The following is a 24,296-nucleotide window of genomic DNA, read 5'->3' as shown; positions in this document are numbered from 1 at the left end:
TGCAATGGGCCTGAAACAGCTGGAAAAACAGCAGAAATATGGCAGATGGAATTTAACACAGACAAGTGTGAGGTCCTGTACTTCGATAGGACCAGCCAGGGCAGGTCTTACGCAGTGAATAGTGAACAGTGGATACTGAAAAGTGCGGTAAAACTAAGGGAGCTGGGGATACAGGTCCATAATTCATTGAAGGTTGTGTCACAGGCCGATAGGGCCGCAAAGGAAGCTTTTGGCACATTGGCCTAATTAAAGTATTGAGTACAGGAGATGGTATGTTATGTTGAAGTTGTATAAGACATTGGTGAGGCCTAATTTGAAGTATTGTGTGCATGTTTGGTCACCTACCTACAGGAAAGATGTAAATAAGGCTGAAAGAGTACAAAGAAAAATTACGAGGTTGTTTTCAGGTCTGTAGGGCCTGAGTTATAAGCAAAGATTAAACAGGTTAGGATTTCCTTGGAATGTAGAAGAATGAGTGGAGGTATAAAAATTATGAGGGGTATAGATGGGATAAATGCCAGCTAGCTTTTTCCACTGAGGTTGAGTGAGACTATAACCAGAGGTCATAGGTTAAGAGTGAAAGGTGAAAAGTTTAAGGAGAACATGAGGGGAAATTTCTTTAGATGTGTCAGAATCCACAAGACCAAAAAATGAGCAAGTCATCCTTGATCCCAAGAGACTGTCTAAGAAGAGCTTCGTTTGGATGAGGTGGTCTTACTGGAATAAGTAAAGTTCTGCAGTTGAATAATTAATCAATGTTTATTAGCAGTTAAGAAATTTTCCATCTCAACCTGATTTGTCTGCAATACACTCAATCTTTTAATCATACTTGTTTATAGCCATGTATTCACACATGGCTCTAAACAAGGACATTGAGAATTCTTAAATAATTGGGTTGTTCTTGGTTATTGCTATTGGAATTGCAGCTGTTTTCCTCTGGCGCAATGGATCAAAGTCAAGGATACTATCTCTGTTCACCACCTTCATCAAACAAATTCATAAACTTCCTGCTGTCTGTGCTGACCAACTTAATTAACTGCACATGTAGTAAATATATAGACGGAGCAGAAAGTAAGGTGATAAATGCTCTGTTGTTAAAGGCAAGACTATCAAAATCAATCATTGTCAAAAGTTGGAAAGTATACAGAACAATGGAAATGCCAGCTGAATGTTATGGCATCAGCAAGTAAGATGAAAATACCCATTTGCTATAAATATTTGTACCTGTTGATTGGTTTTAAGTTATGAAGCCTCTATAAAACTTTTTGAATAAAAATATTCTCCTAATATTAAAATGGTGTATTGAGCTTTTGCAAAAGTAAAGAAATTCTTAAACTGCCATTTCACCAAGCATTTAGTGTGGAGTTATTAATTTATTTAGCAATATTTACATCTGCATTATTGTGTCAGTAGAAAAGAACAAATTTTGGATGTCCAAACATTCATTTTCCAAAAACTTAAAATGTTTGTACATTGTTAAGGAAAAGTAACATATTAAGTAATATACCATTTCACAAATAAAAATCTTGATTACTTTATATATACAGGTCCACAATCCCTTATCTGAAATTCTGAAATCCAAAAAGCTCCAAAAACCGAAGTTTTATTCGCCAACAGCTGATGTCACTCAGGTGTGATGTGGCAGCACTAGCAGGGGCCGCCAGACCTCAGTTGTGGCTCAGTGTTCGTACTGGTTACACGTGCATTTGCTGTTTGCTGATATTTTGTGTTCACTGTTGACTTTGTGTTTATTTTCACTGTGAAAATGTCAAAAAGAGCTGCAGATACCCCTAAGGGTAACAATGAGAAAAAGAGAAGGAAGCATCTATCATTATCAATAACACAGAAAGTGGAGTTATTGCAGAAGCTTGATTGTGGTGTGTCTGTGCGGCGTCTTACTGAAGAATATGGTGTCGGAACTACCACTGTATATGATTCAAAGAAACAGAAAGACAAGTTACTGCAGTTTTATAGTGACAGTGATGTTCTACATTTATTCCAATAAGTCATTCACCATGTGTTTGATTCCATTTGTTTGAAACTGTATATTTTCATGTTTTATTGAATATTTTTGCTAGAAATATTATTTTTCTTGTCATTATTCCCTAATCGATACAGTATAACAACTATTTACATAACATTTACATTGTATTAAGTATTATAAGTAATCTAGAGATGATTTAAAGCATACAGAGGATGTACATAGGTCGGGAGCTCCACCAGGTCCTAAAGTTCACCCACACTGAAACAGGTTAAATAAGGGACTTGAGGATACGCATTTTTGGTATCTGCAAGGGGGTCCCGGAACCAATAAGGAGGAATTCTGAAATCTGAAAAATTCTGAATTCCAAAATGAAACTTGCCACAAGGATTTCGGATAAGGGATTGTGGACCTGTATATATATATATAGGTTAGTGCATGATTAAACAAAGATAACAAACAGGATGTTAATAATCAATGGCATAATGAGTTGAATGAACTAAACTGATTAACTGAAACAGAAATGGGTGTAGAAGGAATCAAACTGGGCAAAGGACAAGCAACACACACAAAATGCTGGAGGAACTCAGCAGGCCGGGCAGCATCAGTGGAAAAAAGTACAGTCGATGTTATGGGGTGAGACCCTTCCAAAGTTGCATCCCCAGATGCTGCCTGGCCTGCTGAGTTCCTCCAGCATTTTGGGTGTGTTGCTTTGATTTCCAGCATCCGCAGTTTTTCTCTTGTTTGTGAAAGGATAACCAACTGTGGTGTTGCCTATTGTTAAACCTGGGAAGGATGTAATGCTGCCAAGTAGCTACAGGCTGTTGTTCTCACCTCTTCACTCTGCAAAACAATGGAGAAAATTACAGCAATAAGACTGATGTTGGTTTTGGAGATGAGAGAATTACTTAGTCGCTACCAATGTAGTTTACGTAAAGGGAGATCTATATATGATGCACTTGCACTGTAGGGAAATGATATTTGGAAAGCTTTTATAGTAAAAGAATCAGTAGTTACAGCACTTCTGGACATTGAAAAAGCTTATGATATGCTACGGAGAGAGGCTTTTTATTAAACCATGTAAGCTTGGTATTGGTAGTAGACTTTACAACTGGGTATTAGATTTTTTGTTTGGCCAGTTGTTTAGAGTGAGGGTGGGTGAAGAAATATCATCAGAGTTTTCGGTGGATAAAAGAACCCCATTTTCCCCCCCTCCCCCCCCCCGAAAGAGTAGTGTTATTAGACCAATATTGTTCAATCTGATGCAGGGTTTCGGCCCGAAACGTCGTCACTACCTCCTCCCATAGATGCTGTCTGGCCTGCTGAGCTCTGCCAGCATTTTGTGTTTTTATTGTTCAATCTAGTTGTATTTTGATGGTGTTGAGCCTGGGTTCAGTTTGGCTTTATATGCTGATGATGGGGCTCTGTGGAAAATGGGCTGTAATACTGCCCCTGTGGTAAGCTCTATGCAAACAGCGTTATCAGCAATGGAAGAATGGTCTTTGGATCATTTGGACCATTAATCTGCCAAATCATCCTGTTTCTAGCCTCACTGGCATGTGGCATAAGCAGCAATCCAGGAATGACTACCCAGGAGGTCCTGCTTCTCAGCTTTCTGCCTATCTCTCTGAATTCTCTCTTCAGGACCTGTTTGCTTTTCCTTCCTATGACATTGGTACTGAAATGTATCAAGACATCTGGCTGCTCTCCCTCCCCTCCAAAATGCTGCAGACATGATCCAAGATGTCCCTGACCCTGGCACCTGGGAGGCAACATACCATCCCTTCACACTTATAGGATCTCCTGTCTGATCCTCTGATTACTGAGTCCCTGTCACTACCGCTCCCCTCTTCTCCCTCTTTCCCTTCTGCACCACAGACCTGTGCTCGGTGCCAGTAACCTGCCTATTCACATTTCCATTTCTCCTGACAGTCACTCAGTCCTGCTGAAGGGTTTTGGCCCAAAACATTGACTGTACTCGTTTCCTAGATGATGCCTGGCCTGCTGAGTTCCTCCAGCATTTTGTGTGCGTTGCTGAGAAATTTTTGGGGTGTCTTTTAGGAACTGTCATAATTTCACTGATGAGCAGAGAAAATCATTCAAAAAATGAAGTATAGCAGCAGATGGCCAAACTTGCTTGAATGGCCTTTATACTGGTAATATGCCTCACTTATATTCTCAGGATTAAGTCAAAAATGGCATTCAGTGATGCAATGTTGACTAGCAAAACTTCCAGGTTTCTAAAAATTGCATAAACGTCAGTTGACAAATGTTGGAACCAATGGGCACATGGCTAAAATAGGAAGGAGAAGGAGGCAAATCACAAACAAGAGGAAATCTGCAGATGCTAGAAATCCAAAGCAAGACACACAAAATGCTGAAGGAACTCAGCAGGCCAGGCAGCATCTATGGAAAAGAGTAAACAGTCGATGCTTTGGTCTGAGACCCTTCATCAGGACAGGAGAAAGAGTCAGAGTAAGAACGTGGGGGGAGAGGAGGAGGAAATACAAGTTGATTAGTGAAACTGGAAGGGGAGGTGTGAAGTAAAGAGCTGGGAAATTGATTGAAAGAGGTACAAGGGCTGGAGAAGGGGGAATCTAATGGAAGAGGACAGAAGGCCAGGGAAGAAAGAAAAGGGGGAGGAACACCAGAGGGAAGTGATGAGCAGTAAGGAGATAAGTTGAGAGAGAGAAATGGGAATGGGAAATGGTGAAGGTGGGGGGGAAGCATTACTGGACATTCAAGAAATTGATGTTCATGCCATCAGGCTGGAGGCTACCCGGACAGAATATAAAGTGTTGCTCCTCCAACCTGAGTTTGGCCTCATCGCAACAGTCGAGGGGGCCGTGAACTGACATATCAAAATAGGAATGCGAGGTGGAATGAAAATGGGTGATTGCTAGGAGATTTCTACTTTTTCTGGCAGACGAAGCATAGGTCAACTTCCCAGCTCTTTACTTCACCCCACCCCCCCACTCCCGGTTTCACCTCTCACCTTGTGTTTCTTCCTCCCCTCCCCCCACCGTCTAACTCCGACTCCTGACTTATTTTCTCCAGTCCTAATGAAGGGTTTCAGCCTGAAATGTCGACTGTACTTTTTTCCATGTGTGCTGCTTGGCCTGTTGAGCTCCTCCAGCATTTTGTGTGTGTTGCAAGGGAAAAGGCGGCTTAGATGCACACTACCTCAGTCAGAGAACTAGGCTGCTCTCAGATTTAACAGCAAAGATTAGGTAGGTGACTGCACCAGCAAAGGTATAGTCTGCAGCTCAGGAATTAATATTGAGAGATGTAATAGATGGAGTGTCTTCTTCTTTTGAAGAAAAAAATGAAGTTGTATAAACTCCTTCTATGTAATTCTTTTATTGCTAATTAAATGCATGCATAGCTGCTTGGTAATATGGAGACATTATCCCACATTTGTTTTAAATCCACTACACGTGTTCTAACCTATATACAGAATACTACAATGCAAAAATAGGCCTTTCTGTGTCCAGCACACAGCTAACTTAAAACTATTCTGACTCCCTACATGAGGTTCATATTCCTCCTTCCCTTATTATATTTTACAAGAGCCATTCACACCGGCTACTCTTGAAGTATTTACCACAACAAAACAACAAGACTTATCCCTCAGCCCCTCAATACCACATTTGGTTATCTAGCCAATTAGCACATTGCACTTGTAATGTGCAGACTTCCCAGCTCTTTACTTCACCTTGTATTTTATGAATGGCATAGGAGCTTACAACAATCCGTGGCTGTGAAAGTGGAAAAGCAGGTCTTCATATCTGTAAGCCTTCCTACTGGATCTTGAGGTAATATTCCTGACTGTTAAGGAAAAGCTGAAAACTTCTACAGAGGCTAATCATATTCCTTCACCTGGGGTGGGTAATAGAGTTTCTTCTTGCTGCAGACCAAAGTTAAAGTAGCTCTCGGAACCTAGTAACATCGTCTGAACTGAATTAGCATTTGAAAATTAGGTCTCTCCTGCCTTCAGGTGGTTTTCAGAATCAGAATTAGGTTTAATATCACCGGCATATGTTGTGAAGTTAGCAGCAGCAGAACAATGCAGTACATGATAAATATAGAAAAAAATTAATTACAGTAAGTGTGTGTATACATATATATGAAATAGTTAAATTTAAAATAGTGCAAAACAGAAATAATAAAAGTGAGGTTCATGGGTTCAATGTCCATTTGGAAATTGGGTTTCAGATGGGAAGAAGCTGTTCCTGAATCACTGAGTGCGTACCTTCAATCTCTGTACCTCCTTCGTGATGGTAACAATGAGAAGAGGGCATGTCCTGGGTGATGAGAGATAGGGCAGACTAATTTTACAACTTTCTGTAGTTGTCTGTCAGAATGCTCTCCACAGTACATCTGTAGGGCGAGTGGCCTGGGACCCCACAGCACCAATCAGGAATGAGTAAGAGCTTCCTAACTTTTTAAATATTTATCAATTAGAGTAAATTGCAAAACTGGCAAATCGTTAGATACTAGTTATACTCCAAATTTACTAGTTTATTGAAACATAACTAATTTATGACTATGTTTGTTTACTACTGTGAACACTTAGCATTTTAATTAGTGAAATTTTATTAGAACAAGTAGCTACATTAGGCCATCTTTATTAATGATTAAGTGTGCCTTGGAGCATCACTGAGAATTAGGCACTATTGACACTTTAAATCATTTTCTGCATGACTACACATTTTGCTATGCTTTGACATTGCAATTGATTCTGACGTTGAATTATTTTCTGTGTTGAATTGCTAATGGGTAAAATCTCTGAAGTAATTTGCTGCAACTTGTTTCTCTCCCCATGTTCTAAAGAACTGATCGTCTTTGAAATCCACAGGGTACTCACACAGAATTCAGCTCTTTATCAATCTTTAAATAACCAATATAAAGGCAATTACATAACCTTGATTTGATAGCCTAAAATTTGTCCATTTCCTAATTCAGTTCAAATGCTCTCCATTTTATATTGTCATGGGGCATTCACGTTTTGGGTTAATACTAATTATGTTGCAATAAGACTTAATACGTAATTCCAAAATAACTTTTCAAAGTTCTGAACCAATTTGTGCTCCTGGTCTCATTATTTTCTCCTACTGAGTAATTACTTAATACTCAGAATATTGACTTTTCCTGGCGTCATTAATAATTATTTTCAGGTCTATGGCAGCACTAATTAGTCCCTGCCAACACTTTGTGTGTGTGTACCTAACCAGCAAGTGGCAGGGTGCTGTCTTAAAGCCTCCTAGAATCCAGTAAGGTACGAAAGTATGAGGGAGACCATTGGAGAAATCCCATGTCTGAAAGTCTTCCGACAGCAGGCAAAACTCACCAGTAGCTTTGCCAGACATCAAGATTATAAGATTTTTTAAATGTGTCTGAAAGTCTCTGACATTCATCAGTATTTATAGACCATTATAAATGAATTAATAGCTTAAAACATGTAAAACAATGAAAAGAAAAATAATGCAGATCAATCAGATAAAATCATAGAAAAATTCTTAAATAGTTTGGAACTTAAACAAGTTAAAAGAAAGAGCACATCCTCTCTTCACCCATCTTTCTGCAGCCTTATAATCTCCATTGAAGTTATTGGGATGGTTAGCCTACTGCAGGTTTGGAGAGTTGATTTCGCAATAACAGTGCTGGGTATTCACAGTGTAACTAAGTTCTGCTGCTGGACTCTATGGGGAAACCGCACCACCAATAATTACATGGGAAATTTTAACTCATTGATTTGCTGCTTTTAAATGATTATTGTAAATGCTGGCATTTCTGTTTAGAACTGCTGGCATTTACTACCAAAATCTGGTCTACTGGGCTGAACAATGCTAAACACATTTATTGGGCAAAGCATTAGCTATACAGGAATTAATTTCAATTATTCCTCAGAATCTGGAATGGATTGGCTGAGAAAATGTTGGAAGCTAAGTCAAAAAATGATCTTAAGATGTGAATTTGACAGAGACAAGAGGATGAGAAAATTATGAGGAGTATTTGGACCCCTAACTCCTAATAGCTATCAACATTCAATAAGTGGGCAGACCTGATCTTTACTCAACTCCACTTCCCTGCCTTCTGCCCTTAATGCTCAACTCCACTAGAGTTAAAAAAGGGGAAAAGTGAAGATGTGTTACAACATTTGATCCTAGGCAAAATGGATCAAATGCTTCTCTATTCATAAGTTTCATAAGACAATCAAAACAGAAGTAGGCTATTCAGCCCATCAAGTCTGCTTTGCCATTCCATCATGGCTGATTTATTATCCCTCTCAACTCCCTTCTCCTCTCTTCTCCATGTAACCTTTGATGATATTTAAGAAGAATGATAAAATTGGGTCTTTATTGAAAGGGAATGGAGTGCAAAAACTGGGTAGTCATTCTTCAACTATAAACGTTTTGGCAGAACCACACCTAAAGTACCGTTTTGGTCTCATGCTTTAAGGAAGAATAATGTATTTGCATTGGAGATAGCCCAGGGAAAGTTCTGAAGGTTGAATGCTGGCATACAGAGTCATCCTGTGAGGTTTGAACTGGATGGGGGATGGGCCTTCACTTACTGGAATTTAGAATAATGAGTGTGTACGTTATCAACTTAGGTAATATTCTGAGAGGACTTGATAAAGTGGATGCTAAAAGGATGCTTCACTTCATGGGACAAATGTAAAACAAAGGGATAGAAATCGAAAATCGTAGATACTGACACTGGGTGCCCAACATAACAAATAAGGGTCCTAGTGCCTACTGTACAACCTCAGTGCAAAATTTGTTATAATGAGTGAAATCGAATCAAGTGAATTGATAGATAGATAGATAGATAGATAGATAGATAGATAGATAGATAGATAGATAGATAGATAGATAGATAGATAGATAGATAGATACTTTATTCATCCCCATGGGGAAATTCAACTTTTTTTTCAATGTCCCATACACTTGTAGCAAAACTAATTACATACAATACTTAACTCAGTAAAAAATATGATATGCATCTAAATCACTATCTCAAAAGCATTAATAATAGCTTTTAAAAAGTTCTTAAGTCCTGGCAGTTGAGTTGTAAAGCCTAATGGCATTGGGGAGTATTGACCTCTTCATCCTGTCTGAGGAGCATTGCATCGATAGTAACCTGTCGCTGAAACTGCTTCTCTGTCTCTGGATGGTGCTATGTAGAGGATGTCTCTAACTGTACTCCCAGATACTTGTACAGATAATGAATTGCACCAACATTTCTATCCTTTGCCAAACTAGGAACTGTCCTGCCAAGCACAAGCAATTTCTCATGGGCACCATGGTAGCTTGGGGCATCAGAGTTCAATTCCGACGTCATCTGTAAGGAGTCTATATGTACTCCCCAGGGAATGCATAGGTTTTCTCCAGGTTCTTTGGCTTCATCCTATGGTCCAGATATGTACAGGCTAGTAGGTTGATTGGATGTTGTAAATTGTCCGATAAATTAGGCTGGGCTAAATTGGAGGTTGCTGTGTGGTGCTGCTCGAAGAGCATATTCCACACTGTATTTCAAAAATAAATAAATAAATGTGCATTACCAAAAAATCAACATCTAATGAATTTCGCTTTTCAGCTTAACAGTGATTTCTATTAAAAGAAAGGACTTCATGTTTCAGAATCACTGATACCATCTTTAAGTTCTCCACAATCATAAGGTATTTTTCAGAGGCAGGTTTATCCCTATTGTGGCTTAAAAGAGTTTAAATGAATAAGCAGTACAGCTGAAATAAATGCCTGGAATCCCTTCAAAGTGAGAATGTGAAGAATTGTATTAGCCACGTCACAGACGGGTGACGCAGCCACAGCAGGATCCATTGTGTGCTGAGTGCTTGCAATGCGGCAATGTGACAGGCAGGAAAGGACAGAGTGAAGTGTACATAATTAGGGTGACTCTGCTGCGAACCACGTTGCAGATGAAAGGATGAAGAAAGAACTGAATTCCTCAAAATTATGATGATAAATCCATTCATCTGTCCATTTCACCTGTCTTCTCTATATTTCAGCCACGCTGCTCAACAATCTCCCAATTTAACCTTAGCCTAATCATGAGACAGTTTGCAATGGCCAATTAACCTACCAACTGGTACGCCTCTGGAATGGGGGATGGGACAGGAGCACCCGGAGGTAACTCACAGAAAGAAGGTACAAATTCCTCACAGGCAACGGTGGGAAATGAATCCGGGTTGCAGGTACTGTAAAGCGTAGTGCTAACCACTACATTACCGTGCCACCCCGGATATCAGAAAGAAAGCAATAATGAAATTGGGGAGAATATTTAAATTTCTGGAGAAACAGCAATATGACTCCAGATCTATTACAAGAGCTCTTCCAAAGAGTTGGAACCAGCATATTAGGAGCCTCTTCAAAATTGCATTTCTGCAAGCACCAAAGAGTGCAGTTGTGAAGACATAACCTGAACGTGAGTATAGTTTTAATTAAATAATAAATATCTGTTCACATTCTTTGTTATGTTAGTTTCATGATATCTGAAAGTGTCTCCAAAATTTATTTGTTTGTGTCTTATACATATTTCAAGTGGTTTTGCAACAAGTACCAAACACAAGTTTAATAGCTGAATTGTAGTTTGGTTATTTTTCCAATATTTGCGAAGATGCTAAGACATGACCAGCCCATCATCACTGAGACAGATTATCTTCCTGTCATGGCATTGCTGTTCGTGGGACGCTCTGATGCTTAAACTCGCTGTCATATTCCCTGGAGTAATGGGTGTATGCATTTCAAAATAAGTGGATGATCCGAGAATTCCTAAGTGAACAAAAATGATTTACTAAAGCAAGCAATTCTTCATGACAGGTAATGCTCATTATAATCAGGGAGTAATTTTATTGTATGAGAAGGTCATATTGAGTTTCCAGCACAGTGAGCGAATTAGGTTACTGACAAAGTTTAATCATGCTTTACATAGAATGTAGATATAGATTCTTCAAACTGGAGTCTTTCGCTTGTAAATTACTAATGATTATTTGATATATTAAAAAAATTAGATTTTTTTGGTCAACATTGAAGATATTTGGCAGTGTAAGTCTGTTACTTGTTTTTCTCCCCCTTGTCTCGTGCACTTCTTTAAAAGGTTACATGTATTCTGCCTCCAGCAGAGCACTCTGCTCCAGTTGGGTAGGGCCTGTATAAAGGACTTGTTTTAAAAATGCACAATTACCGTCAATAGTAAGACAAACTGTGTAAGTTCTAATATTTTTCTATGCCTGAGAGGGTGTGTGTCCTTCAGTCAGTAGCTGTCTAGAGGCGGAGTTATGGACTGTGAGAAGACCCCCAAAACACTGACTGTTTATTCCTCTCCATAGATGCTGCCTGACATGTCAAGTTCCTCCAGCATTTTGTGTGGGTTGCTGGAAGTCCCATATTCTGCCAGTCAACCATACTTCCCTTTCCTTTGATTCACATCACTTGCAATTTTATCATGTAGAACTCAGGAAAGATATTAATATACCGTAGATGTCGGATTATAAGCCGCTACTTTTTTCTCACATTTTGAACAGCTTTGAACACTGCGGCCTTTACTACGGTGCGGCTAATGCATGATTTTTTTTCATGCCGCCAAAAACATTTTGCCTCGTAACAGTAGACCAATAAAATTGATGAGTAGTTCACAGAGGTCCAATGAAATTGTACGATAAATCAAGCGCACTTTCACAATTAAATTATTGTAAATCAGTCATTTGTACTCACCCTCATCAACATGGAAAACACTCGAAGAAAAGCATTGTGCTGCCTTTATGGCAGTTATTTAGTTTATAATATTTTCGCTTAGTAATTCATTTGTTAGTATTTTCTAGTTAAAGTTAGAAGTACTACATCCCGGGATACTATGACGTCACATCCGGTTTCGCCGCGTCTTGTGGGAATACCGGTTTGCGATAAACGGGAAGGTGGGGGGGGAGCGGCATTAGACCCGATCGAAAACGCTGCTTTTAAGTTAAAGGCGATCAATAACTTTTCCTGGTAGGCTGCAGTATATATTTTTTTTTACCAGTCCTAAGGAGATATTGGAATGTTGTTCGTGCACTGTTCAGTAAAAAAGTATACGCAACATAATTTGTGTGTTACCGATACGTATGTATATTTAAAAGTAGCCGTGTTAGAGGCACGGTTCGAAAAAAAGCATTTGCAATATGTATTTGTTTATGTTATCATATGGATTTAATTAAAAGTTAAAAAATCCTCACGTGTAGTATCTTTCTGTGTAAATATCTCATATTACAACGTGGGACACCTGCGGCCTAAAATCCGGTGCGGCTTGTACAAGTACAAAATTGATTTTCTTTCTAAAATTAGAGCCAGCGGCTTTTAATCAGGTGCGCTCTGTAGTGCGAAATCTACGGTAATTGCATTTCAACAGTAATGATGAAGAAGCACGTTTACTTCGATTTCTATACAGTTACTCTGTGACACTGCTCCAGTTTCTTATTTCTGCACTTCTTTTTTATACCATAACTGCACTTAGTACTTGAAAGTTCCAAAAAAATGTACCGTAGATTCCGGATTTTAAGCCGCTACTTTTTTCCCACATTTTGAACAGCTTTGAACTTTGCGGCCAATAATCCAGAGCGGCTAATACATTATTTTTTTCATGCCGCCTCGTAAACATTTTGCCTCGTAACAGTAGACCAATAAAATTGATGAGTAGTTCACAGAGGTCCAATGAAATTGTACGATAAATCAAGCGCACTTTCACAATTAAATTATTGTAAATCAGTCATTTGTACTCACCCTCATCAACATGGAAAACACTCGAAGCATTGTGCTACCTACCCTACTTAGTTTAAACTATATTTGTTTTCTGTACTACATCGCGGGATGCTATGACGTCACACCCGGTTTCGCGGCGTCTTGTGGGAAAATGCCGTTTGCGATGAAACGGAAAGGAGGGGGGAGCGGATTACGCGAGCGGCTTTGGATCCGAGCGAAATCTGCTTTTAAATGCCGTTTGCGATGAAACGGAAAGGAGGGGGGAGCGGATTACGCGAGCGGCTTTGGATCCGAGCGAAATCTGCTTTTAAATGCCGTTTGCGATGAAACGGAAAGGAGGGGGGAGCGGATTACACGAGCGGCTTTGGATCCGAGCGAAATCTGCTTTTAAATGCCGTTTGCGATGAAACGGAAAGGAGGGGGGGAGCGGATTACGCGAGCGGCTTTGGATCTGAGCGAACTCTGCTTTTAAGTTAAAGGTATCAATAACTTTTCCTGGTAGGCTGCAGTATATATATTTTTTACCAGTCGTTAGGAGATATTGGAATGTTGTTCAGTAAAGAAGTATACGCAACGTATATTTAAAAGTAGCCGCGTACGGGCACGGTTCGAAAAAAAGCATTTGCAATATGTATTTGTTTTTGTTACCATATGGATTTAATTAAAAGTTAAAAAAATCCTCACGTGTAATATCTTTCTGTGTAAATATCTCATATTACAACGTGGGACACCTGCGGCCGAAAATCCGGTGCGGCCTAAAATCCGGTGCGGCCTTTACATTTAAAAAAATGATTTTATTTCTAAAATTAGTGCCAGCGGCTTAAAATCAGGTGCGCTCTGTAGTCCGGAATCTACGGTAGTTTGATAGTCTTGAGCCAAAGAGAGAGGGAGGTTTGCCTTCTAAATGACAGAGTTCCCCTTGTCCAAGAATCAGTATTGGTACGAAGTGGGGACCTTACCTCTGTCAAGCTGTACCTTCTCCCTTTGGAGTGCTTTGCATTTTTCCAAGCTATTTCAAAACTCTACACTCACGTTGATCATATGAAAAGTCATCAAACTGAAGGGTGAACTTTATCTTTTCTTGCCTGACTTTTCTCTCCAGTTCTGGTTCTTTTCACTACTTTCTTCTAGAGACCTTCTGTGTTTATTATTTCTTTCTCTTTCAGTCCTGTTTCTCTTAAACCTTTAACTTGCTCATTGATTCAAGCATCTTCTGGCATTTAATATATTCTCTTTCTTTTATCCTGCTGTTACCTGACAGGGATGACTAATTAATTCATTCAACCAATGTTTACACTCTGTGTGCTCTTCTGATCCCATTAATACAATGATCTTATTTTCTTTTAATGAAGGGATTGTATTTGAAACCAAAATTATTTAATACACACCTTGAGGCACTTTTATTTCCAGCTTTTTTTCCCCCAATTAGTAATTATTTCAGTTTTTGTGCCCTTAATTCTGGTTTTCTGATTTTGGAAAATTTAAAGAACACTTTCTGGATCAGGCTAAACCAGGCAGGTCCACTATGAACACGAGAAGTAAATGCAGATTCTTTTACAGATCATCTAACATGGAATCACTATGAAATATTATGGCAGCCCTAAATAGTGAGTTCAAAAACAACACCATAGACTTGCACAGCAAATTACCAATAGGTGAACATGACAGAACAATCCTACCCAGGAAATCACTGTAAAACCCTGATAGCTGATGAAACCATACCCAGCCGTCAAAGCTGTCAATGGTTTAAATGCTTCAAAAGGTCTGTCATCCAGAAAGATGCAAAAGCTGTTAAAGACAATAGATCAATTGAAAAGTTATTTTTAAGCTTGTAAGAAATAAAACCTCAAAATAATCTAAATAGCTAAATACGTAGTAAGTTATTTAATTCAAATTACTTAATAATTTCCCTTGCCTTGTGTGAACATGTTCTGTTGAGTGGACTGGATGTTTCTGCTGCCAGTCTATCCAGGTGCAAGTTGAGTATGCAAGACCCTGGTGGGGAATTCAGCAAACTTCTACTTCCCCACATACAAACAAGCTACACAGCATCTGCAGTGTACTTTGTGCTCTACTTCCCCATCTGGCCACATGTGGCCAAGAACATCAGCCACAGCAAAAGTAGGCTTTTCATGTCATTTCAAGGGATTTGACCAGCTGGCTCTTTTCTGTTGAGTTTTTCTTCTTGTCTCATAATGCCGAGCATCATTCCCCCATTCCTTAATCTGCATGTGCAATCTTGGTAGAAACCGTTCTTAATTAATTTCCAAACATGAATTATAGATAATGGATATCCAGAGTTTACCGTGCTTCACACTGTCAAAGCTTATTGCAGCAAGAAAAGAAAAAAAGGATGATTTGACCAAGACTGGCTTGCTCTTTTTAAAACACTATTGATTACAGAACATGTTCCGAGTTACAGCTGCGTTGAGTTATAACTACTGTGATGCAGATTTCATCGTGAGTTGGTTAAACTGTAGGAAGAGCATGATAAATGTTATGAAATCCTGCAGGCAAATCTTAGGATGGGATCGGCACTCAGCAGTGAGCACTCCTCAGAAGGTCCACAAACTATGCCTTGTTGAATATTCATTGGCGACCACAAGTGACTTGATATTGGCACTATAGAAATAATGCAGGGCTCGACCTAAAATTTGTTTAGAGATGCTCTGCAGAACCAGCCCTGCCAGAATTGGAATCAGGATCAGGTTTACCATCATCAGCACATGCCGCGAAATGTGTTAACTTTGCGGCCGCAGTACAATGCAATACATGATAATTGTCAAAAAAACTGAATTACAGTCAGCATATATGTATATTAATAGTTAAGTTAAAACAAGTAGTGTCAAAACAGAAATTTAAAAAATGTAGTGAGGTAGAGTTCATGGGCTCAAAGTCCACTTAGGATTCAGATAATTGCTGAGTGTGTGCCTTCAGGCTTCTATACCTCCTTGCTGATGGTAACAGTGAGAAGAGGGCATGGCCTGAATGGTGGGGGTCCTTAATGATGGATGCCGCCTTCCTGTGGCACTGCTCCTTGAAGATGTCCTGGATACTATGGAGGCTAGTACCCATGATAGAGCTGAGTAAATTTATAACATTCTGCAAAATACTTCGATCTTGTGCAGTAGTACTCACCCCCCACCTCCATACTGGACAGAAATGCAGCCTGTCAGAATGCTCTCCACAGTACTTCTATAGAAGTTTTCAAGTGCTTTAGCTGACAAACCAAATCTCCTTAAACTCTTAATGAAACATAGCCACTGCCTTGCCTTCTTTACAGCTGCATCAATATTTTGCAACCAGGTTAGGTCCTCAAAGATATTGATAACCAGAAACTGTTCACTCTCTCCACTTCTGTTCCTTCTCTGAAGATTGGTTTGTGTTCCTTTGTCTTACCCTTTCTGAAGTCCACAATTAACTCTTTGGTCTTGCTGATGTTGAGTGCAAGGTTTTTGCTATGACACCTCTCAACCAGGTGGTATATCTCACTCCTGTACGCCCTCTCGTCACCATATGATATTCTACCAACGCTGGTTGTATTATCAGCAAATTTATACATGACATTTGAGCTGTACCTAGCCACACAGTCATGGATGCAGAGAGAGTAGAGCAGTGAGCTAAACACACATCCCCCCACACACAGGAGATTAGTGTGCAAACTTAAAGCACACGGTGTTGGGGGTATGGTATTGATGTGGATAGAGAATTGGTTGGCAGACAGGAAGCAAAGAGTGGGAGTAAACGGGACCTTTTCAGAATGGCAGGCAGTGACTAGTGGGGTACCGCAAGGCTCAGTGCTGGGACCCCAGTTGTTTACAATATATATTAATGATTTAGACGAGGGAATTAAATGCAGCATCTCCAAGTTTGTCGATGACACGAAGCTGGGCGGCGGTGTTAGCTGTGAGGAGGATGCTAAGAGGATGCAGGGTGACTTGGATAGGTTAGGTGAGTGGGCAAATTCATGGCAGATGCAATTTAATGGGGATAAATGTGAGGTTATCCACTTAGGTTGCAAGAACAGGAAAACAGATTATTATCTGAATGGTGGCCGATTAGGAAAAGGGGAGGTGCAACGAGACCCGGGTGTCATTGTACACCAGTCATTGAAAGTGGGCATGCAGGTACAGCAGACGGTGAAAAAGGCAAATGGTATGTTGGCATTCATAGCAAGAGGAGTTGAGTACAGGAGCAGGAAGCTTCTACTGCAGTTGTACAAGGCCTTGGTGAGACCACACCTGGAGTATTGTGCGCAGTTTTGGTCCCCTAATCTGAGGAAAGACATTCTTGCCATAGAGGGAGTACAGAGAAGGTTCACCAGATTGATTCCTGGGATGGCAGGACTTTCATATGAAGAAAGACTGGATTGACTAGTGTGCTGCCTTTATGGCAGTTATTTAGTTTATAAGATTTTCGCGTAGTAATTTGTTAGCATTTTTTAGTTAAAGTTAGGATTGTTTAAATCAATTGATTTGTCTGTAATACATCGCGGCTGCGATGACGTCACATCCGGGTTCGCCGCGTCTTGTGGGGAATTACCGGTTTGAGATTCACGCAAGGGTGGGGGTCACTCTCATGTGCCACCATAACGCTGACTAGGGTCTCTCTATGCACCAAAGACACAGTGAAAGCAACGCTGTAAGTCATTAGATAATCGGTATTTTGAGTTAAAATGTTAACGCCGATTCTGTTAAAAGTAACGACGGTCGGTAAGGTTTACCTTTTCGTCAGTTAAAGAGTCGGGATAGTTTGTATTGAAGTGTATCTAAAGCAGCCAATGGAGCAGCTAGATTCTGACTGTATGCTGCACTTTAATGTAATGTAGTTATTGTAGTTTTACCTTTGCAAGTATTCACAATGTAAATGTGATATTTAGAAGGGAACAAACACTGTACCAATCTTGTATTGTTTTTCAACAGTTTTCACCATGCGTTAATGTGAAGAGTGAACAGTAAATGGTTAATCTTACTGCGGTCTCGTTTGCATTGATTCTGGTTTATCTCGACGTTTACCTCGGCGTTACTTCACACCCGAGCGAGAACGTTACAGTGAAAAAGCGTTGTTATCAGGTGTTTAAAGTGCAGCCATGTCAACCCGATCCAGCATCAAGTCGTTGTCAAAGTCATCGTCATCCTGCGACAGGGGCAGTAGGGCATCAAGTAAGGCCACCCAAGCAAGAGCGAAAGCAGAAGCCGCCAAGGTGCGAGCGCGCTTTGCCAAAGAAGAATTAGAAGTAAAGATGAAAGCGGCTGCCAGAGAAGCCGAAAACCAGAAGGAAAAGGCTGCCAGAGAAGCCGAAGCGGCTGCCAGAGAAGCCGAAAACCAGAAGGAAAAGGCTGCCAGAGAAGCCGAAAACCAGAAGGAAAAGGCCGCCAGAGAAGCCGAAGCGGCTGCCAGAGAAGCCGAAAACGAATTGGAAAGGAAAAGGGTAGAGGCACGGTTAGAAGCGCTGAAGCTAGAACGAGAAGCAGCAGCTGCCGAGGTGGAAGCAGAGTTAATAGAAGACGCCGAAGAAATGCATGATCCGAAGGACGGAAAATCTACCTCAGAAAAGATCGGATTGGAACGTACAAGGGACTATGTCCAATCTCAAATGGAATGGAAGACTCTTTCTTCCTCTCCTTACTTATTCGATAACGTCCCACTTCACGAGGAGTCTTGGAGAGGCCCGACGGCATCACGTCCATCCGAGGAAGATAATTTACCCTCGCAACTCCGCGATGAACCCAGGAATGCAAGGGCTCACGACAAGTACTTCTCGACACCGAACTTACCGGATTTGGGGAGAAGAGAGGCAAAGACTGAGTCCAGACCAGCAAATCCCATAACAGATGTACGCCCTCAGTCATGTACCTGTGGACATGTTCCCTCAGCCCGCACGCCACCTGCAGACGAATCCGCAGCACGGTATTTCGCACGACGGGATCTCGTCACTTCAGGACTATACCAGTTCGACGATAAACCTGAAAATTACCGTGCATGGTACTCCACTTTCACCAACGCTATCGACGGATTCCAGCTCAGAGCAACCCAGGAGTTGGATCTTATGGCAAAATGGCTGGGAAAAGAATCATGCGAACAGGTGAGACGCATGCGTTCAGTGTACATCAACAAACCCGAGCTAGCATTGAAGAAAGCATGGGAGAGACTTCAGGAGGGCTACGGAGCCCCCGAAATTATTGAGGCGGCGCTATGCCAACGTTTGGGAAATTTTCCTAAGGTGTCAGCCAAGGACCACACCAAGCTAAGAGAATTTGGAGATTTACTCATGGAGATTCAAGGCGCCAAAGAAGATGGCCACTCAGCTGGTCTAGTATACCTAGACACTCCAACCGGGATTAGACAACTCGTGGACAAACTTCCATTTGGGCTGCAGGACAGGTGGTTGTCCGTTGCCTCAGATTACAAGGAAGAACACGAAGGTCAATTCCCTCCCTTCGAGTATTTCACCAGGTTCGTGTGCAAGGAGGCGAAGAAGCGAAACGATCCTAGCCTCATAGGTCCAGGAAGCAGTACAATTTACACCAAGCCAGATAAATCCACTTCGAATAATTCCAACATCACTAAACCAGTCTCAGCGCTTAAGACTGAAGTCCTTACAACTAACAACGACTCTAGCAAGAATTGTCCATTGCATAACAAACCCCACCCCCTCAAAAGATGCAGAACGTTTAGGGAAAAACCCCTCGAAGAGAGGAAGGCCCTCCTCGAGGAGAAAGGAATATGCTTTAGATGCTGTTCCTCGACCTCTCACTGTGCGAGAGAGTGTACGATCGCCGTGAAGTGCCTGGAATGTGATAGCACTAATCACGACTGGGCCATGCATCCTGGCCCGTCACCGCAAACCGACAACGCTCCTTCACCCCCACAACAGGACGGCGGGGAGGGAGAAGCTCACTCCAGGACAACTGTTGTCAGCTCGAGCTGTACGGAAGTTTGCGGTCAAGCTCAGGCAAGCCGTTCTTGTTCAAAGATCTGTCTCACTAAGGTGTACCCTAAGGGAGCCAAAGACAAGGCCATCAAAGCCTACGTAATTCTGGACGATCAGAGCAACCGCTCGCTAGTCAGTCCAAAGTTCTTTAACTTGTTCAACATTGAGAGTGAGCAGTTCCCATACTACCTTAGAACTTGCTCAGGCAACATGAAAACTTACGGAAGGAGGGCCGAAGGCTTCCAGATCGAGTCCCTGGATGGTAAAGTCCTCATCTGTCTCCCCCCACTCGTAGAGTGCGAGAAAATCTTGAATAACCGCACTGAGATCCCGACACCAAGTGCGGTGCTACACCAACCACATCTCCACCACATCGCCAAATACATCCCAGAGCTGGATCCAGAAGCAGAAATACTCCTGCTATTAGGGAGGGATGTTCTCCGGGTACACAAGGTTAGGCAGCAGGTCAATGGACCACACGACGCCCCCTTTGCCCAACGCCTGGATCTGGGCTGGGTGGTGATAGGAGAGGTGTGCCCTGGCAACGAACACAAATCAACGGCTAACACACTCAAGACCAATGTGCTAGAGAGTAGCCGCCATACGATTCTTCAACCCCGCACAAGTTCCATGTGCGTCCAGGAAGCACCACAAGGCTTTAACAAGCGCAAAGTAACTGACGAGACGCTGGGTCAGTCTGTCTTTGCTCAAAAGGAGCATGATAATAAACTCGCTCCATCGGCTCAAGACGCCATCATCTTAAAAACGGAGGACACCAAGGTCTTCAGAGACAAAGCAAATAGTGGGGTCGCCCCACTACCTTTCAGAGAACCACGCCAGTGCTTGCCAAACAACAAAGAGCAGGCAGTCAAGCGGTTCACGCCCTTGCAAAAAACCACGAAAAGGAGACCTGAGATGCAGCAAAGCATCCGATCGACCCACGAGGTACTGGGCACACCAATGGCAGAGGTCACAGCCATTATGAATGCACGACCACTCCTACCCGTGTCTTCTGACCCGGAAAACCCCTTCATACTGTCGCCATCAATGCTCCTTACGCAGAAGGCAGGAGCTGCCCCTCCACCAGGGGACTTCTCCGATAAGGACCTGTACACAAAGCAATGGAGAAGGGACCTTCAAGTTGGAGATTTAGTCCTGCTCAAGGACAAGCAAATCGCCGGCAACTGCTGGCCAATGGCCAGAATCACTGCCACATTCCCTAGTAGGGATGGACATGTCAGGGACGTCGAGTTGAAAACTACCGACCAAGGCGATGGGAAAATTTACCAAAGGCCTGTTACAGAAGTCATTCTACTTCTACCTAACGACTGATTTAGAGACTGAAGTTCGTATTATGTTCATTGTGACCTTACGAAGGCCAAGCGGGGAGTGTGCTGCCTTTATGGCAGTTATTTAGTTTATAAGATTTTCGCGTAGTAATTTGTTAGCATTTTTTAGTTAAAGTTAGGATTGTTTAAATCAATTGATTTGTCTGTAATACATCGCGGCTGCGATGACGTCACATCCGGGTTCGCCGCGTCTTGTGGGGAATTACCGGTTTGAGATTCACGCAAGGGTGGGGGTCACTCTCATGTGCCACCATAACGCTGACTAGGGTCTCTCTATGCACCAAAGACACAGTGAAAGCAACGCTGTAAGTCATTAGATAATCGGTATTTTGAGTTAAAATGTTAACGCCGATTCTGTTAAAAGTAACGACGGTCGGTAAGGTTTACCTTTTCGTCAGTTAAAGAGTCGGGATAGTTTGTATTGAAGTGTATCTAAAGCAGCCAATGGAGCAGCTAGATTCTGACTGTATGCTGCACTTTAATGTAATGTAGTTATTGTAGTTTTACCTTTGCAAGTATTCACAATGTAAATGTGATATTTAGAAGGGAACAAACACTGTACCAATCTTGTATTGTTTTTCAACAGTTTTCACCATGCGTTAATGTGAAGAGTGAACAGTAAATGGTTAATCTTACTGCGGTCTCGTTTGCATTGATTCTGGTTTATCTCGACGTTTACCTCGGCGTTACTTCACACCCGAGCGAGAACGTTACAACTAGGCTTATACTCACTGGAATTTAGAAGATTGAGGGGGCATCTTATTGAAACGTATAAAATTCTAAAGGGATTGGACAGGCTAGCTGCAGGAAAATTGTTTCTGATGTTGGGGAAGTCCAGAACAAGGGGTCACAGTTTAAGAATAAAGGGGAAGCCTTTTAGGACCGAGATGAGGAAAAACTTCTTCACATAGAGAGTGGTGAATCTGTGGAATTCTCTGCAACAGGAAACAGTTGAGGCCAGTTCATTGGCTATATTTAAGAGGAAGTTAGATATGGCCCTTGTGGCTAAAAGGATCAGGGGGTATGGAGAGAAAGCAGGTACAGGGTTCTGAGTTGGATGATCAGCCATGATCATACTGAATGGCGGTGCAGGCTCGAAGGGCCGAATGGCCTACTCCTGAACCTATTTTCTATGTTTCTATGTGCGTCAGTGATGATTGTCAGCAAGGTGGAGATGTTATTTCCAATCCACACAGATTGTGATCTTCTGGTTAGGAAGTCAAGGATCCAGTTGCAGAGGAAGGTACGGAGGCCCAGATTCTGTAGCTTTTCGATCAGCACTGTGGAAATGGTGTTAAATGCTGAGCTATAATCAATAAATAGCATCCTGATATGGATATTTGTATTGTCCAGGTGAGGCAAGGCCGCATAGAGTCCCACTGAGATCGCATCTACCGTAGACCTATTGTGCTGATCAGCAAATTGCAGTGGGTCCAGGTCTTTGCTGAGACTGGTGTTGACTCTGGCCATGACCAACCTCCTCAAAGCACTTCATCACAGTTGATGTGAGTGCTACAGGGCGATACTCATTGAGGTAGCTCACCCTGTTCTTCTTGGGCACTGATGTAATTGTTGACCTTTAGAAGCAGGTTGAACATCCAACTGTAGCAGTGAGAGAGTGAAAATGTTTATGTATATAACTGCCAGTAGGTCAGTACAAGTTTTCAGAGCCTTACCAGGTACTCCACCAGGGCCTGCCACCTTGCAAGGGTTCACCCTTTTGAAAGACAGCCTGACATTGGCCTCCAAGACAGATTACAGGGTCACTGAGTGACACAGGGATCCTCATAACTCTAGTTTTACCCTCCCTTTCAAAGTAAGCATAGAAGGTGTTGAGCTCGTCTGACATGTTGGATTTTGCTTTGTCAAAAGTAATGGCTTGCAAACCCTGCCAGAGTTGACGTGCATCCAATGTCGTCTCCAGTCTCACTCAGAATTATTTCTTCGCACTTGAAATAGCTCTCTGCTATCATACCTGGTTCTCTTATACAAACCTGGGTCACCAGACTTAAAGCCACAGATCCAGCCCTCAGCAGACTACGGACCTCCTGGTTCATCCACAGCTTTTGATTTGGATGTGTACAGTATGTTGTTGTAGGCACAACCTCTACACAAGTCTTAATGCAGTCAGTGACAACTGTGGCATACTCATCCAGCTTAGAAGATGAATCCCTGAATACTGTGTAGTTCTCCAATTCAAACCAGTCCTGTAAGCATCCCTGTGCTTTCTTTGTCTATATCTTCTTGGTCCTCACAACTGGTGCTGCAGTCTTCACTCTTTACCTGTACTCCGGGAGTAGAGGTACGGCAGGTGATCAGACTTTCCAAAGTTTGTGATTTTTTTTAAGCATGTCACACCAGACAGTCAGCCATTCTTGTCTGGTGCGTAGTGTCAGGATTGGTCTCCTTTCGGATTAACCAGGTCATGATATGAATGTTCCAGACTCGACCCTTGTATTTTTTATGAGGCCGAGTGGCTAGCTCGATGCTCGATCCAGCACGGATGGAAAGCGTGCTCAGGGGGTGGCCCGACTTGGATTTGAACTCGGGAGCCCGGCACTGATGCCATTGCGCCACCAGCCGGCCTACTTTCCAAAGTGTGGGCGTGGGATAGCAGGGTAAGCGCTCTTGATGATGGTGTAAAGTGGTCCAGTGTTTTTCTTACCACTGGTACTACAGGTGATTTATTGATAGTGATTATTTAGTGACCTTTTCAAGCTGACCTGGTAAAAACCTCCAAAATGATGGGGAAGGCACCAGGATGTGCTGTTTCATGCCTGTTGGTAGCATTGCTCCGTTCTTCTGGAACCTGTTTGACATTGGCCTGAGGAGGATTGTACACTGCTACCACAATGATCACTGAAATCTTTGTAGCAGGTAAAATGAACAGCATTTAAATGCGAGGTATTCAAAGTCTAGTGAACAGGAGTGGGAAAACACCACTATGTTTGTACACCATGAGCAACTGGTCGTGAAGCAAAGCCCTTTCATGGAAATCCCAACGAGCCACGCCCCCAGCAACCCACCTATTTAACATTAGCCTAATCACATGATAACTTACAATGACCAACTAACTGCTAACTGGTACATATCTGGACTGAGGAAGGACACCGGAGTACTCAGAGGAAACCCATGCAGTCACAGGGTAAAAACTCTTTACTGATGGCACCAGAATTCAAAGTTCAAAGAAAATTTATTATCAAAGTATATAAAAGTCACCATATATAACTGAGATATGTTTACTTCGGGGCACATTCAATTATGTAGTGTATATG

The 24,296-nt window shown here is 41.8% G+C and overlaps 1 protein-coding gene and 1 long non-coding RNA gene across 3 annotated transcripts in view; one reads left to right on the top strand and one right to left on the bottom strand.

Moving 5' to 3' along the window:
* Positions 1 to 1,688: 1,688 nt before the first annotated feature.
* Positions 1,689 to 24,296, bottom strand: part of LOC140723222 (uncharacterized) — a 52,287-nt gene continuing 29,679 nt past the window's right edge. Inside the window, exon 3 of one of the 2 annotated variants that reach the window (XR_012097838.1) lies at positions 1,689 to 1,925. This is a non-coding gene — a long non-coding RNA (uncharacterized lncRNA). Of the gene's footprint in view, positions 1,926 to 2,609; positions 2,825 to 24,296 lie in introns of those variants that run through there. The other variant, XR_012097837.1, reaches the window with a different exon arrangement.
* LOC140724881 (uncharacterized) lies at positions 17,168 to 21,061 on the top strand. Its single transcript, XM_073039624.1, has 2 exons — positions 17,168 to 17,379; positions 17,661 to 21,061. Exon 2 carries the CDS (start codon positions 17,828 to 17,830, stop codon positions 21,002 to 21,004), a length of 3,177 nt encoding a protein of 1,058 aa, XP_072895725.1. The 5' UTR covers positions 17,168 to 17,379; positions 17,661 to 17,827; the 3' UTR covers positions 21,005 to 21,061.

This window comes from Hemitrygon akajei, chromosome 3 (genome assembly GCF_048418815.1).
Source record: "Hemitrygon akajei chromosome 3, sHemAka1.3, whole genome shotgun sequence".
Classification (NCBI taxonomy): domain Eukaryota; kingdom Metazoa; phylum Chordata; class Chondrichthyes; order Myliobatiformes; family Dasyatidae; genus Hemitrygon; species Hemitrygon akajei.
This window is presented reverse-complemented; position numbering and strand designations above follow the sequence as displayed.